Source organism: Anabrus simplex, chromosome 1 (assembly GCF_040414725.1).
Source record: "Anabrus simplex isolate iqAnaSimp1 chromosome 1, ASM4041472v1, whole genome shotgun sequence".
NCBI lineage: Eukaryota > Metazoa > Arthropoda > Insecta > Orthoptera > Tettigoniidae > Anabrus > Anabrus simplex.
This window is the reverse complement of record NC_090265.1, coordinates 1,568,749,670-1,568,765,619: the sequence shown is the minus strand read 5'-3', so window position 1 is coordinate 1,568,765,619 and position 15,950 is coordinate 1,568,749,670. Positions and strand designations below refer to the sequence as shown.

Genomic DNA, 15,950 nt, shown 5'->3' with positions numbered 1-15,950 from the left:
TTTACCAGCTCTGATCAATATTTGGGAATCCATGACTCAAGAGTTCACAGAGACAATGATGATTGCAGGAAAATAGTGGAGTGGTGAAAACAGAATCATCCTTTCCCAGAAAATCCTAACTTGATTTCAATAAGCAGTGGCACTGTTGGAGACTCAAGGATCAATTGCCACATGGCCAAGGAGGCAGGTACGGTATCAAAAGAATTGGGAGTTAACTTTCACACTATCAAATTCAGAAGAAATGAGAGTACAGCCCTAGCTGTAAGAGAGGTACAGTCAAGGTACTTGTGAAAGTCTATCCATCAACCCTACAACACTTTTCCAGTGAATCAGCATTACAACATATCTACCAACAGGCATGTAGAAGAATTCCTGCTGGACTAAATTCCGGCTCCTTGGCATCTCCGAAAACCATAAAAGTAGTTAGTGGGACGTTAAGCTAATATTATATTCATCTACCAGGAGGTTCCTGTAACGTTCGCCGGTTAGGGATGTTTTCATGTTTTCATCCCAAGTTACCAGTCCCCATGCGAGGATGCCACCACCACTAGCCTGACTGTACCCTGCTGGCAATAGGGATCCATTGCCTCGTATTTGACAACATACTTGTACCCGGCTATCATTGTGTGTCAACAGGTACCTAGACTCATTTGTCCAGGAGACCTTTTGCTATGCTTTGTGCTTTCTATGGTGGTATTCCTTTGCCAATGTTAGTCATGCCTTGTGAGCAGAGGTACCTTCCTTGGATGCTTGCTTTTGTACTCCATGGTGAGATGTTCTGGATGATATGGCTGCACATACATCGTCTAGCATTGAATTGACTAGTGATCTGCTGCACTACGGCGTCTAAAAGCTCTTAACGATCTGAGCTAGACAACGGCAACCCCTGTCATCAGCTCACTGTACACTACAACATTTGACCCTGGCGGTGGTGGTTTTTGCTGAATCCACATCCATAAAGTATACTCTTTATATGGTGGCCTGTGGAAAGCCCATTGCATGCATGACTTCCAAGATGGAGTGGCTCATACGTCTGGCGCCGACAATGTGGTTGCAATCAAATGTACTGAAGTCTCGTGTCTTATACATCCTGTAGTCAACTGTTACTCGCTCAGCCTGTACGAGGTCTAATGTCCTTGTTACATGCCACACGCTCTCCTCCATTCGCTGGGCTTAGCACAGCACCCTTTATCCACTGTGGCAGTTATCTCAAATACAATTGCCCATAGGTATAATAATTTGCATTTGCGAGATAGGGGTTTGAGCCCCACTGTCAGCAGCGCTGAAGATGGTTTTCCATGGTTTCCCATTTGCACACCAGGCAAATGCCAAGGGATGTTTTAACTGAAGCAGGTAGAGATGATATTCTAATATGACCTTCAGTACTCTTATCATCTTTGCAGTTAAGGTGATTGAAGCGTTTTGTACCAGAATCTTTGTAAAATTGAATACCGTACACAAATCACATTGTTCGTATTCAATATGAATTTGAGTTTTTATCTATCACAACGGCATCACTTATGCCTGTCTCTTTTACTGTTTTGTACATCCCATCATTGATTCTTCTGATGCCTTCATTTAAGTCATTTACATTTCTTTGTCCCATCACTGCATATAACTTCCATAATGCACATATGTGAAACAGAAACAAGACAACTCGTTGCTGAGCACTTACTGAGTGATGGAACAACTGAGTGAACTGGTATACTGAGCCTGTTTTTGAGTTATGTTGCCACACATGTAGTTTATGGTTCAAATATCGCCCACTTACAGCAGCAGTGAGTGTGATTCAAGTCTGTGCATACTTGTTCATTTATGACTTTCTGTTCATTCTAGCTGTGACCAAACTAGCTGAGTAGTACACATAGAATATTATTGGACGGAATAAGCTCAGACTCGCTCATTGCACAGCTTTAGTGCATAGCCCTAAAGCTTATAGGCTTTACTATTCACGATGTGTGTGTGTATATATAGGTTACGGTATATGTATTTTTATTGAAGTGTATTATGATCTTTGATTTTAAGATTGCTTGATTCCTTAGAAAAGTTTTAAACTTGTGTATATTGAATACATGATCCTTACCAAGTGTTTTACCTTGAAGCAGCAGAAGAATAAAGCGCCGGAAGTTGTCCCATAATGATTGCAAGAACCTGGATGTGACAGTTATACCTGATGCTAATGGAAGTAGGCGTTGGTCTATGACAGAAACTCAAGTAGAAACAGAAATTATGGAAGATATGGGAGTAGGGAAGCTGGTGGAAGAGGATATGACTGAACGCATCATCAAACCTAGAGTGAGTTAAATTATTCCTAGATGTTTCTATTTGGTTTATGAGCATGTTAAGAAAGTTCCAATTTAAGTAATTTTGAAATAGAATAGTGTGTTGGGTTAGTGACTTCAGCAATAACATTTAGGCAGATCAAATTCAGTTCAAAATTTGGTCAGGAACTTTCTTTTCTTGGTAATGCTTTATCTTCTTGTCTTAGTTGTTTGAAGGTTGAACTTGATAATGATGATGATGATGATAATAATAATAGTAATGATGATAATAATAGTAATATAGTAATAATAATAAACGCAAATACGAAAAATCTCTCATTGAAAAGATAGAACAAAACTTTAGGAAGAATGAAAGCAGAGAGTACTACAGAGCCTTCAAACGCAAACTCACTGGCTATAAACCACCATCTCTGTGCTTTGAGCGAAAGGACGGCACACTGGCGATGTCAGATGAAGAAAATTGCAGCATTCTGGCAGATTACTTCAAGAATTTGCTTAATTGCTCTAAACCGCAAAGCGCCATTGAGACCAAGGAACCCTTACTCAGGTACCCAGATTCCAGACCACCCGACAGAGATGAAATCAAGCGCCACATTGCCCGTCTCAAAAATAACAAAGCGCCGGGGGAAGACTCAGTAGTAGCAGAACTATGGAAATATGCCCCAGAGGAATCACTTGATATCTTGCAAAAGCAAATAGAAGAAATTTGGAACAAGGAGACCCTACCCGAAGATTGGAAAATAGCTTTGATCCATCCATTACACAAAAAAGGCAGCTTGAAGAACATCAACAACTACAGAGGAATATCTTTGCTACCCTTGACTTACAAAATTCTATCACTTGCCATCCTGGAGCGTTTGGAAGCACAAGTCGAACATCAAATAGGTGAATACCAAGGAGGATTCAGAAAAGGTTGCTCAACAGCTGAACAGATCCAAAATCTAAAAACGATCATCAGATATTGTACACTAAGGTCCAAGTAGTATGTGTCTGTCTTTGTGGACTTCAAGAAAGCGTACGACTCCATTGACCGGGAAGTCCTGCTAAACATCTTAAATGAATTTGGAGTTGATTTGAAACTGCTGGCATTAATTAGAGCCACCCTGACCGATACAAAATCCAAGGTGAAGTTCCACGTATGTCTCTCGCATTCCTTTGACATGAAAACAGGAGTCCGACAAGGTGATGGGCTATCCCCGATACTCTTCAACTGTGTTCTTGAAAAGATCATCAGAACCTGGCGGGTGAGATTACAGGAAACCAACTACAGTCCATTGAGAATAGGAACCAAATCCAAGGGGATCGCAACAGACTGCTTAGCATTTGCCGATGATATTGCTGTTCTCTCAAATGACATAGAAACCGCTAGAGCTCAAGTTGAAATTTTAAAGGAAATTGCCGAACAAACTGGTTTGCAGATATCGTTTGAGAAAACAGAAGTAATGACTAACATCAAAGAGGCTCCACCAAAACTCCATACAAAATACGGGGACATCGCCCGAGTAGACAAATTCAAATACGTGGGTGAGATCATCATGAAAAATGGACTGGACAAAGAAGCACTTCAGGAGCGTACACGCAAACTGGAAATAGCCTACCAAACATCCCGCACAATCTACAACAAAAAATGTCTTTACCAAAACACCAAGATACGTCACTATGAAACAGTTCTGAAGCCAGTAGTTTTATATGCAGCCGAAACCCTGTCTCTAAATGCCAACAAAGGACTCCTTGAAGAACTGGAGAAAAGGGAACGCAAAATTGTGAGAGGAATCTTGGGATCAAAGTACAGAAATGGAATCCATCAAAAGAGATCCAACAAGGAAGTCTACAGCAAAATAGAGAAAATTACAGACACAATCAGAAAAAGACGGGCACGATTTTACGGTCATCTGAAAAGAATGGACGGAAGAAAGTTAACTAAAGGAATCTTTCACTTTTTTGATTCAAACCCCAAAACCACAATTCCCTGGTTTAGAAATACCAAAGAAGACCTGCAAATGCTATATATCTCAGCTGAAGACGCCCTTAACAGAGATCTCTTCCGCAAGAAAATATTGACGAACGGGCTAAACCGAGACGAGCAACCGAAGGGAAGACATGGTGCCCCTTGGACAGAGGAGCGTAAGCAGGCCCACTCACAAAGAATGAGGGAAATTTGGGCTCTAAAGAAGGCGAAGTTCAGTGGCAAATGCAACAAGACTTAACGTGGTCCTTGATGGCCCCAGCGAATTATATATATATAATAATAATAGTAATGTTTGAAAAACTGAAGTAATGACGGCTCACCATTGTATTACCATCATGTTTCTCATTACTATATATAAACAAATTAGATTTTGTGTTCACTATAAGTATCATGAAGCTAATTTCTTTTAATGCTTCAGAGAAGGAAGTCCTGAAATTTGGGGCTAAATGGACAGAAACAGCCATTCACCTATGCATGACTGTCCAAATATCACCGTAGTATGTTCTGAAGCCCTATATGCTGCCGAGTGTTTGACCCTCTCACCACAATGAGATAGAGAGGATCTAATGAAAAATCAAATTATAATGAGAATATCACCTGAGGTCAAATGCAGAGCTGAAGTCTAAATTTGAGAAGCTCTTACTTATGAGGAAGCACAGTCTCATGTTTTATATTCATCTTTCTCAAATGCTTCACACCAGAATGTTGTTCCGAATTATTCACCTTACCATGGCTTGGAAATATACCACTCCAAGGCAACTGCAGTGAATGAGAATTTGACTGGTGCATCTGAAACACTGGTTCAAGAAAGAAAAGTTCAGGACCTTGGTACTTGGGATAAAGGATATTCCTGAAAGTATGAGCAGAGGACCTGGTGCAAAGTCATTCGAAGTGCAAAGAACTGCATTCTCCACCTAGAGAGAGGAGTACTGAAAATCTGTAAATGCTGACTAGTGTTAATGGTAGTCCTAAAATGATATATTTAAAAGCAAATAATAATGATAATAATCATAAAATTAATAATAATAATAATAATAATAATAATAATTGTATGACCTCAAAAACTATTTTTCAGATCTTCTGATATGGTGCCATTTTGGCAGCTTCTCTACCAGTTTCTGATAATATGATTATAAATACAACAGCAAAGCAGAGTTGTATGGATGTTTCCTGAGACTGAGTAAATTTTTTCATGTGAATATATAGTGTACCACTAGAAGTCGTTAGTTTGTTAGAGTGGAAGTGATTCCTTTTCACTTTAAACTTAATCAATAACTTAGGTTCTTCAGTCTCTCAAAACTAGTCAAGGATAAAATAAAATATAGAAAATACCTGAAAAAGAAATCATATAACTACTTTTACCTGAAAAAGATACAGTTTAATTCAAAATGTAATGACATATTTTGTTCTTGAAATAACATCAGATTCTACCAAATCACACTATTATTATTAATTTATGAATTGAGGGTGGTTCGTGGTGTGGGTTATTGTAGTCTCATCCTAGTTTGTGAACCACGGGCAATGGTTGAATGGCCAAGTAAGTGGTCCTGAGAGTTGGGATACCAGTTGCTATAGAATAGGAGTAGGCATCTTGGAAATATTGAGTCATAACCCTCCTCTTGCTTAGGCAGCTTGGACTAGACAATCTACTGGCAGTCCCTAACTCATTACAGAAGAGATTCTAACAGGGACTATGTGTAAGTAGGGTAGCATTCTGCTTCACAGAACTTTTACTGAGCATGCTCAGAATGTTTTAACACATTGTTATCTGGGCATGCGCTACTCCATTCTTTCCAGTGGACTGGGCAGTTGAAGCACATGTAGCATGAGAAGTAGGATGAAACATTAATACTTGTAACTTCTAAATGCCAGGCTGACTGACTCAGATGGTTGAGGTGGTGGCCTATTGACTTCAGCTTGGCAGGTTTGATCCTGGCTCAGTCCGGTGGTATTTGAAGGTGCTCAAATACGTCAGCCTCATGTTGGTAGATTTACTGGCAAGTTAAAGAACTCCTGCTGGACAAAATTCTGGCACCTCGGCATCTCCGAAAACAAAAAAAGTAGTTAGTGGGACATAAAGCCAATATTATTAACTTCTAAATGACATGAGATAAATGATTGAAACTTGGTAAGGTCACTTACCAGTGATTCTAGTACTTGCCTTTAATGTGGTATCACGTGAAGCAGCTGGGTTAATCCACGCGACTCACGTTAACATTTGGAGAGCTTATGCTCAAAATTAAATGTACATAGCACGTAAACATGTAACTGGTAACTTAGATTCTGTGGTTATTAAGTACCTATAGATTGCTTATATATATATATATTAATTTTCTACAATTTTTTAAAATTCTGTGACTCATGTTACATGGGAATGACACACCATCAAGCAGTATTTCTGATTTTTGCTCTGTTAATGATTTCATGATGATCATTTCAAAACATAGTGTACTATAGACATTAATATACAATGTCATATAAAGAAAAAACATATTTTGAGAAGGACTGTATTATTGTTCAATTAGTACTCGTGACTCATGTTAATGAGTGTGACTCGTGTTACACCACTGCTATACCTATTCAGCCTTCCAGTGTCCTGGTGTTTATAATTGTAGGTGCATTTAACTTTTTGATTAACTGTGTGTTAGTGCATTTTTAAAGTGCCGTATATATATTTTAACATTTTCTGCATCTTTTTAAAGTTCCCTGTGGAGAGGACACATCATCAAATAGTATTTCTGCTTTTTGCTAAACTCTGGTCTATTAATGATTTGCTGATCATTTGTGGACATAGTGTAGGCTACTACAAGCAATATACAAGATCATATAAAGGAAAAAAACCTACATTGTAAGAACTATGTAATAGATTGATTACTAATTGTGACACGTACTATACCCTACAGGGCATAAACAATAGTGGATTATTGAACTTACCTGCGTACCTGTTGATCAATAACTGCACCAGCCTAGCTGCAATCGGTAGACTATCAATTTGGGGTTCTTGTGACAAGAGTATATGGGGTCAGGAAAATTATTCTATTACTCTAAATTATGAAATGAACTCGGTTGCATTTTGAATATATAATTCTACAAAGCATAAGTTTCGGTGTTCATGACCAGTTTTTCTTTGCAATAGATTGCACTCGTAGTGCACAAGATAAATGCCATAAAGATTTACATCTATAATTTTCACAGAATAGAATAAATGTTGTTACAACATAAAATATAGTGATGATGCGTTGCGTAGGAGTAGATCAGTGAAACCCCCCCCCCCCAAAAAAAAAAAGACATGATGCCAGGATTAGAGATGTTCAGCAGAAATAAGGCTATTATTAAAGGTTCCCTCCTATATTGGGGAAATATTTACATGTAAACAGACACTCAGTATGTTACAAGCGACACCTAAGGTAAATCAAACACTGAAGCTAATATGCTACCCGACTACCTATAAAAATTCATAGGGATATGAACACACATCCTCTAAGCAATCTCTGTACATACTAGATAGACTAACAATACTAATTCCTTAGTACCAAGATATCATAAGTACAATACACATCAGTATTGACAAGTAAATGGAAAAGGAAAGGGGAAAACAAAAAGAAAGAATCGCTGTCACAAATAATACTCTGCCTGAAAAAGAAAGAATATCTTACCACACTTGGCTTTTAGAAATGGCTGCGGCTTCCCGGAATGTAGGCTAGGCCATTGACCTGCCCGTCTCGCCAGTAAAGCCTCCCCCATTCCATACAAAAAAAAAAAAAAAAAAAAACCACACAAATAAAGGGCACGTAGCCTGGTTTCTCTGCTTTCTGGACTAACTTCACAAAAGGGCTTTTAATCACGTCTTCTCTTGACAACCCAACAAGCCATAGAACAAATCAGGCTATAATAACTGACCACCACGGGCCTAATGTATCTCATATAAAGTACTTACCGTGCTACTTCTCATACAACTACCATCGTCTATACTTATGACGTACTCTTGGTAGCTTCTAGGTCCAAGGTTCAAGTCCATGTTTGGCAGAGTAAAACGGAATCAAAGATTTTAATGACACAGCCTACGATGTGGCTTAATTTCCCCGGAGTCGATATAATAAATACAAGCATATAAATCGTATTCAGGCAGCATGCAAACGCTACGTTACGCAGATCTATCTATCCTTTCAAATAGAGAGAATGATAAGCTACTCCAAAAAAATCCTTGCTTACAAGAAAAATTTTATCTGATGACAGACACTAAGGAATATACTGATCTAATATTCACTAAACCTTAAAAACCTTAGACACTCTTCTTCCCACCATGTAACATAACTTACGTCACTATCTGCTACGTAAAATATTTATACTTTACAATTTTACTACTTTTATAATCATCTTAATAAATAGCCTGATAGGCTACAATCAAGTCATATACTATTTATAAATTTGATTACTCTATTTCTGCGTAACGACCCCCTAACCCTAACAGATGCTTACAAGTGTGGTTCACTTATCTATCATTTTGGTGACCTCCTCATCCCTCTGTCAGGGTTAGGCTGTGCCTGCTCAGCCCATCATGGTAGCGATGTGATCCTGGGTCGATCCTCTGGTTCCAGTCTCCATGGGTAGCTCGTTCATGATGCCGTCTTCTGGAAGGATGGCTCGTTCATGAGGTCGTCTTCTTGCGGTTGTGGTTGAAGGTCTCGTATCACACGTCTCACGAAACACGGCACAGGTCTTCACTAGAATGAAATGCCTAATTTATTAACAGCATATTACTCCTGGTACTTTTATTTAATTTTTGAGACAGAAATCAGTATTGGCGATCTGCGACGATAAAAATCATTGTTCCCTTTTATCTGCTTAAGCGTGCACGAATGTAGGCAATATATCTACTATCTGGAATCAGAAATTTAATCGGTCGAACAAATTGTCATTATCTCATGCTCGACTTATTCAGACTCATAAGTCTAGCGGGAATAACACTAATGGCTTTAGTTTCTACTTGCACTTCTTCCGCACTTTGCAATATATCTGCGGGTTTACCCGTACCGCTTCATAATGAAGTCTATGTACGGCATTGTCTACAGTCGGTTAATTAGGCACTTGCGAGTTCACTGTAAAGCGTCTAAATACCATCATACGATTGAATAATTCCTGGAAAGTATATAGATCACCGATCCACTGAATAAACGTTAGCACAACTGCACTAAAGTAATCAGTCTTTGTCCTAAACAAAGGTTTCTGGCGCATATACAGACACGCAACACGCACTAGCAGCAATCTCGCCATTGAATGAACAGCCTTCCTCCTCATCTCTTATAGGGAGCAAAAAGCCAAGCGACGCGAGGGAAAGTCCCCTGAAACACTCTTGACTTTGGTATGCAGCCACTAAACAGATTCCCACGGTGGTCGGATTATTACGTAGTTACTAATCTCGTTACTTGTTAACAGCATTAAACGCATTATTGGCTTCATAAAATTCTGGAGATGATTTCCATCATTTTATCATCCTGGAAAACCTTCAGATAGAGGAGATATCACTCAAATCCCATGATGTGGTGACCCTGACTACTCCCACTTAAAAATATTGTTAGGGTGGTATGGTGCTTCCCAAAACAAATTCTTCTCTCTCTTTCCTTCTCTCACATATATTCTGTTCCACTTGTGCATAACCACACCCTGCCTAGGGAGTCACCTCCTGAGTTCCCGCGTTCTATATGGCATCACGCCCTTACAGTTGGCGTCATGTTGTGCAATATTATTTCTGTGTTAAATATCACTTATTAATGAATGAACAGAATGGTACAATACGTTAAACATAATGACGTCATGTTACCGCAGTTTCCTACTCAAACTTCCAGTATCCTCTGGCATTTACAACTGTTCGAGCATTTAACTTTTTGATTAATTTTGTGGAAGTGTAGTAGATTTCATCTGGACTAGAAGGCCACTTCTAGTAACTTCCAGCCTGCTCCATCGTACTGACAAGATACTCACTGTTTATTACCTCACGTACCTCATCAGGGAAATACTTTCCATCATACTGTACCATGTACCAGTCACCAGGATTCACTTCACAGCCGATTTCATTAACCCATTATTCAGTTATGAATGCCGTTGAAAGTGATGTTTCATTTGCTGCAAAGCAATGTAGTTTTGAAATGCCAGCAACTGGTTTTACCTTTGTTACAATATCCTTGAAGTGCAGAGCTGTATTCCTTTCCAGGATGTCTATGAATGATACTGGTAACACTTTCACATGCCCATCCAGGTATGCCTTTGTTCGACTGCGTAAATGTACTGTTACATGTGCTTCTGAATTTGCAGATTTCCATACCTTCCTCTTGACAGCACCACCAATTCCGTCAACCGGGCCCTTCCCATGCAACGTCGCAAAGAAATTCCACTGCAGGTTGATTCTGTGCTTCTTGCACAGTTCAGGGAGAAATGCTGCAATGTATTTATTTTATTTGTGAAGTGGGACCATCTGACCAGATAAACACTTGTTTTGTTTCCTTGGGTAAAGTTCTCAGTAAAATGTCAATGTATGCTAGAATGGTGTCCTTTCAGTGAGTGAGTGAGATTATCACTGCATAACACAATGGGCTTCATTTTCCCAGAGTACCACACTGCAGCAGTAAATAGACTGACTGGTGCTCGTTGCCATTGAGCACTCTGAATCTCATCTTGTGAGACACAGGTGTAGTTCTCTGCAAAGTGCACCTGAATTAATGCCTTCTTGGACTTGAAGGTTTCTGTCTCAGCTTCTGCCCTCATCTGCCGATAGACTTCAGCTTGTTTCATCTTAACATAGCTGTGTTTAAGGAACTGAGGTACTATACTACAGATATACTCAACAAGTTCATTTGTACTTCAATCTTCTACAACTTTCTGGATGTGATCTTCCATTAGTTTTCCATACACACCATGTTGCCTCCCTTTCTTCTCTATCTCCAATGAATTTTAAAAATCCTTTTCCTTCAGAGCATACAGAGTATTTGTTGAGCCAACAATTCTCAATGCTATTTTCACAGATAATACTATGTAAGAGATTGTTTTTAAACAGAGGGACATTTTTGTCAGCATTATGAAGACCTTCCCATGCAAGATTGAAGTTCTCATAGTACTTGCATGGACAAACATTATGTGGCAGTTTGTTACTGAGAAGGACATATGATGGCCGAAGCTTTGCGAACTTGCTACAACCAACTAATACATGGGGATACTGTTCTTGAAACATACGGAAAGCTTCCGATATGGTAAACATCAAATGTTGCACGTGCACTTTTGACTTTGCATCATCACTGACTACTTTGATAGCATCCTTACGTCCAGGAGCCATGCTACTTATATCATCCTGACAATAAAAGTCTTTAATCTGGAGGGTCACTTCGTGATCAAGGCAATGGCCGAAATTCGTGACTCACGTTACATGTCTATTTTCATATTTTAATGCATTAGAGGCAAAAAAAAAAATTGTTTTATTGTAAGTAGTCCGGCATAGTGCCATGGGGAGAAGAAAAGAGTTTAACTGAAACATCATCGTAGCATCTAGCTACAGGAACACTTTTTCATGTTTTCATGACACGTTACAATTAATTTCACTATGTAGGGACTATCATTTTTAACAATTATACAAATAGCAAACAAGGATATTACTATCGCAAACTGCCTACCAGAATATGCTCTTTTAATCTGATGTAAATTCTCAACATGCGATTCCTTGTTTCAGCATAAAAAGTGGCATAAGATTACAGCACTATTCGACCATCTCAGCTGTCATAAGCATCAACAATTTTTGGCGCAAATATAACGAAAACATGCGCGATGTATCAAATTATGATAATTTCACATTGTATTTTGAAGTTTTGTCAACCAAATTTCACCCAGTGTCTACCAGAAAATATTAAGTAAATATTCTGTATCTATTTCCCTATTTTCATGGAATGGCCAGCTGCCCCTGTGAATAGGAACTTTACAAGCTGGGCAGATGTATCTTGTGCCCTTGCATTTCTTGTGTCCAGTTCATACTTTGCAGGGCTTCTGAGGGTACTTTTTCCTTCCAGGTCCAACAATTGCTTTAGTTTGATGAAACTTCAGATCTCCAGACATTCGGAGTACGTGGAGTTAGTCTTGATACTTCTTCCATCAAATTTTCTGCTTCTCTTTCTTCTCCATGTTCCTCTTGTTCTCCTACCCAGCAATCTGTCTACTCCTCCAGGAATTTCTTTTATTTTATGTTTGATTCTGGATTCTGCAATCGATATAGCATGAACACATTTAAAAGTGCACACTAGGAAGTCTTCTGCTCCATTTCACTGTCTTCCTGAGAAATGTATAGTAGGTCAAATACTGATGAGGTGGGTAGGGTTGAGGCTCTGGTCATGGGGGATACTATCGTTAGACATGTCGGAAAAGTGTGTGGAGGAAAGTGTACCAGGGTAGAGTGTTATCTAGGAATTAGGTTAAGGCAGATGTTGAAGAAAGTAGAAGAGAAGAAGGGAAAGGAGATGGTGGTAGTGTTTCACGTTGATACTAACAACGTAAGACAAGCAGGTATAAGTACCAACATAGTTGGGGATGTGTGGGATCTGGTAAATGCAGCACGGATGTAGTTTAAGGAAGCGGAGATTGTTATCAGTGGAATACTGTGTAGGAGGGATACTGACTGGAAGGTGATTGGGGATTTAAATGAGAGTATGAAGTAGGTATGTGGGAAACTGGGAGTGAAATTTCTAGATACTAATGGGTGGGTAGGAGATAAGGATCTGCGCTCAGATGGTCTTCACTTAAACCACAGTGGTACATATAAGTTAGGAAATTTGTTTAGAAGGGTTATAGGGAGGTACATCCAGGGAAACAGGGTGCGCTTGGCAGCGGTGTTAAGGGAACAGGGAACTGGAAATCAAGTAGGGATGACATAAAACTGTTAGTGCTCAACTGTAGAAGTATTGTAAAGAAAGGAATAGAATTAATTTAATAGATATATACCGGATATTGTAATACGAGTTGAATCATGGCTGAGAAATGATGTAATGGATGCAGGAATTTTCTCACGGAACTGGAGGGTGTATCGTAGAGATAGGATAGGAAAGGTAGGAGGGGGAGTATTCATTCTCGTGAAAGAAGAATTTGTAAGCTACGAAAAAGGTAAAGATGACAAGCACGAAATTCTAGGGGTAAGGCTCATTTCTAAAGATAATAGGCAAGTGGATGTCTTTGGAGTGTACAGACCAGGAAAGGGTAGCACAGATGCCGATTCAGAATTATTTGATAAGATAATCAGCTATGTGGGAAACGATAAGGAAAGGAACGTGATCGTAGTGGGTGATCTCAATTTACCAAATGTCAATTGGGAAGATAATGCGGACGACAGGAAGCATGACCAACAAATGGCAAATAAGTTAATATGAGAAGGGCACCTGATTCAGAAAGTGATGGAACCAACTAGAGAGAAGAATTTTCTGGATGTGGTGCTGGTAAAACCAGATGAGCTCTATAGAGAAACCGAAGTAATAGATGGTATTAGTGATCACGAAGCTGTTTTTGTGGTAATTAAACATAAATGTGAAAGAAAGGAAGAGATTCAAATTAGGACTGTTAGGCAGTACCAAATGGCTGATAAGGCAGGCATGAGGGAGTTTTTAATAAGCAACTATGATCGGTGGAAAACGGTAAATAAAAATGTAAACGGGCTCTGGGATGGGTTTAAAGCAATTGTTGAGGAATGTGAAAATAGGTTTGTACCTTTAAAGGTGGTAAGGAATGGTAAAGATCCACTATATTATAACAGGGAAGTAAAGAGACTAAGAAGGAGGTGCAGGTTGGAAAGAAATAGTTAGAAATGGCTGTGGAAGTAAGGAGAAATTGAAGGAACTTACTAGGAAATTGAATCTAGCAAAGAAGTCAGCTAAGGATAACATGATGGCAAGCATAATTGGTGGCCACACTAATTTTAGTGAAAAATGGAAGTGTATGTATAGGTACTTTAAGGTTATTATTATTATTATTATTATTATTATTATTATTATTATTATTATTATTATTATTACAACAACTTCCCCCATGCGGAGGCTGCCACAAGGACAAATCCAAGAAGGATATTCCAGGAATAATTAATGAACAAGGGGAGTGTGTATGCGAGGATCTTCAAAAGGCAGAAGTATTCAGTCAGCAGTATGTAAAGATTATTGGTTACAAGGATAATGTCCAGATTAAGGAGGTGACTAATACTAAAGAAGTATTAAAATTTACCTATGCCGGCAATGACATTTACAGTAAGATACAAAAGTTGAAAACTAGAAAAGCAGCTGGAATTGATAAGGTTTTGGGGAATATACTAAAGACAATGGGTTGGGATATAGTACCATATCTGAAGTACTTGTTTGATTTTTGTTTGCATGAAGGAACTTTACTAAATGAATGGAGAGTTGCTATAATAGCCCCTGTATATAAGGGAAAGGGTGATAGGCATAAAGCTGAAAATTACAGGCCAGTCAGTTTGACATGCATTGTATGTAAGCTTTGGGAAAGCATTCTTTCTGATTGTATTAGACATGTTTGCAAAATATAATTGGTCTGACAGAAGGCAGTTTGGGTTTCGGAAAGGTTATTCCACTGAAGCCCAACTTGTAGGATTCCAGCAAGATATAGCAGATATCCTGGATTCAGGAGGTCAATTGGACTGTATTGCGATTGACTTATCTAAGGCATTTGATAGGGTAGATCATGGGAGACTACTGGCAAAAATGAGTGTAATTGGACTCGACAAAAGGGTGACTGAATGGGTGGCTCTGTTTCTAAAAAATAGAACTCGGAGAATTAGAGTAGGTGAAGCTTTATCTGTCCCTGTAAAAATTGAGAGGGGAATTCCTCAAGGCAGTTTTATTGGACCTTTATGTTTTCTTATATATATCAATGATATGTGTAAAGAAGTGGAATCAGAGATAAGGCTTTTCTGTACAGAGTAATAAATAAGTTACAAGATTGTGAGCAACTGCAAAATGACCTCGATAATGTTGTGAGATGTACAGTAGGCAATGGTATGATGATAAACGGTGATAAAAGTCAGGTTTTGAGTTTCACAAATAGAAGTCCTCTGTTTTAATTACTGCGTTGATGGGGTGAAAGTTCCCTTTGGTGATCATTGTAAATACCTAGGTATAAATATAAGGAAAGATCTTCATTGGGGTAATCACATAAATATGATTGTAAATAAAGGGTACAGATCTCTGCAGATGGTTATGAGAGTATTTAGGGGTTGTAGTAAGGATGTAAAGGATAGAGCATATTTGTCTCTGGTGAGACCTCAACTTGAGTATGGTTCCAGTGTATGTGACCCTTACCGGGATTACTTGATTCAGGAACTGGAAAAAATGCAAAGAAAAGCAGCTCGATTTGTTCTGGGCGATTTCCGACAAAAGAGTAGCGTTACAAAAATGTTGCAAAGTTTGGGGTGGGAAGACTTGGTAGAAAGGAGACGAGCTGCTCGACTAAGTGGTATGTTCTGAGCTGTCAGTGGAGAGATGGCGTGGGAGGACATCAGTAGACGAATAAGTTTGGTTGGTGTCTTTAAAAGTAGGAAATATCACAATATGAAGGTAAAGTTGGAATTCAAGAGGACAAATGGGGCAAATATTCGTTTATAGGAAGGGGAGTTAGGGATTTCAAGGGAGATGTTCAATAAATTTCCAATTTCTTTGCAATCATTTAAG

At 38.9% G+C, this 15,950-nt stretch overlaps 1 protein-coding gene across 4 annotated transcripts in view; it reads left to right on the top strand.

Annotated features, from left to right (window-relative positions):
* LOC136880908 (S-phase kinase-associated protein 2) overlaps positions 1-15,950 on the top strand; it is a 222,731-nt gene that overhangs the window by 3,903 nt on the left and 202,878 nt on the right. For 3 of the 4 annotated variants that reach the window (XM_067153445.2, XM_067153452.2, XM_067153461.2), the window contains one exon: positions 2,106-2,295. In XM_067153445.2, the coding sequence (XP_067009546.1) occupies positions 2,106-2,295 (190 nt within the window). Of the gene's footprint in view, positions 1-2,102; positions 2,296-15,950 lie in introns of all 4 variants that reach the window. The other variant, XM_067153439.2, reaches the window with a different exon arrangement.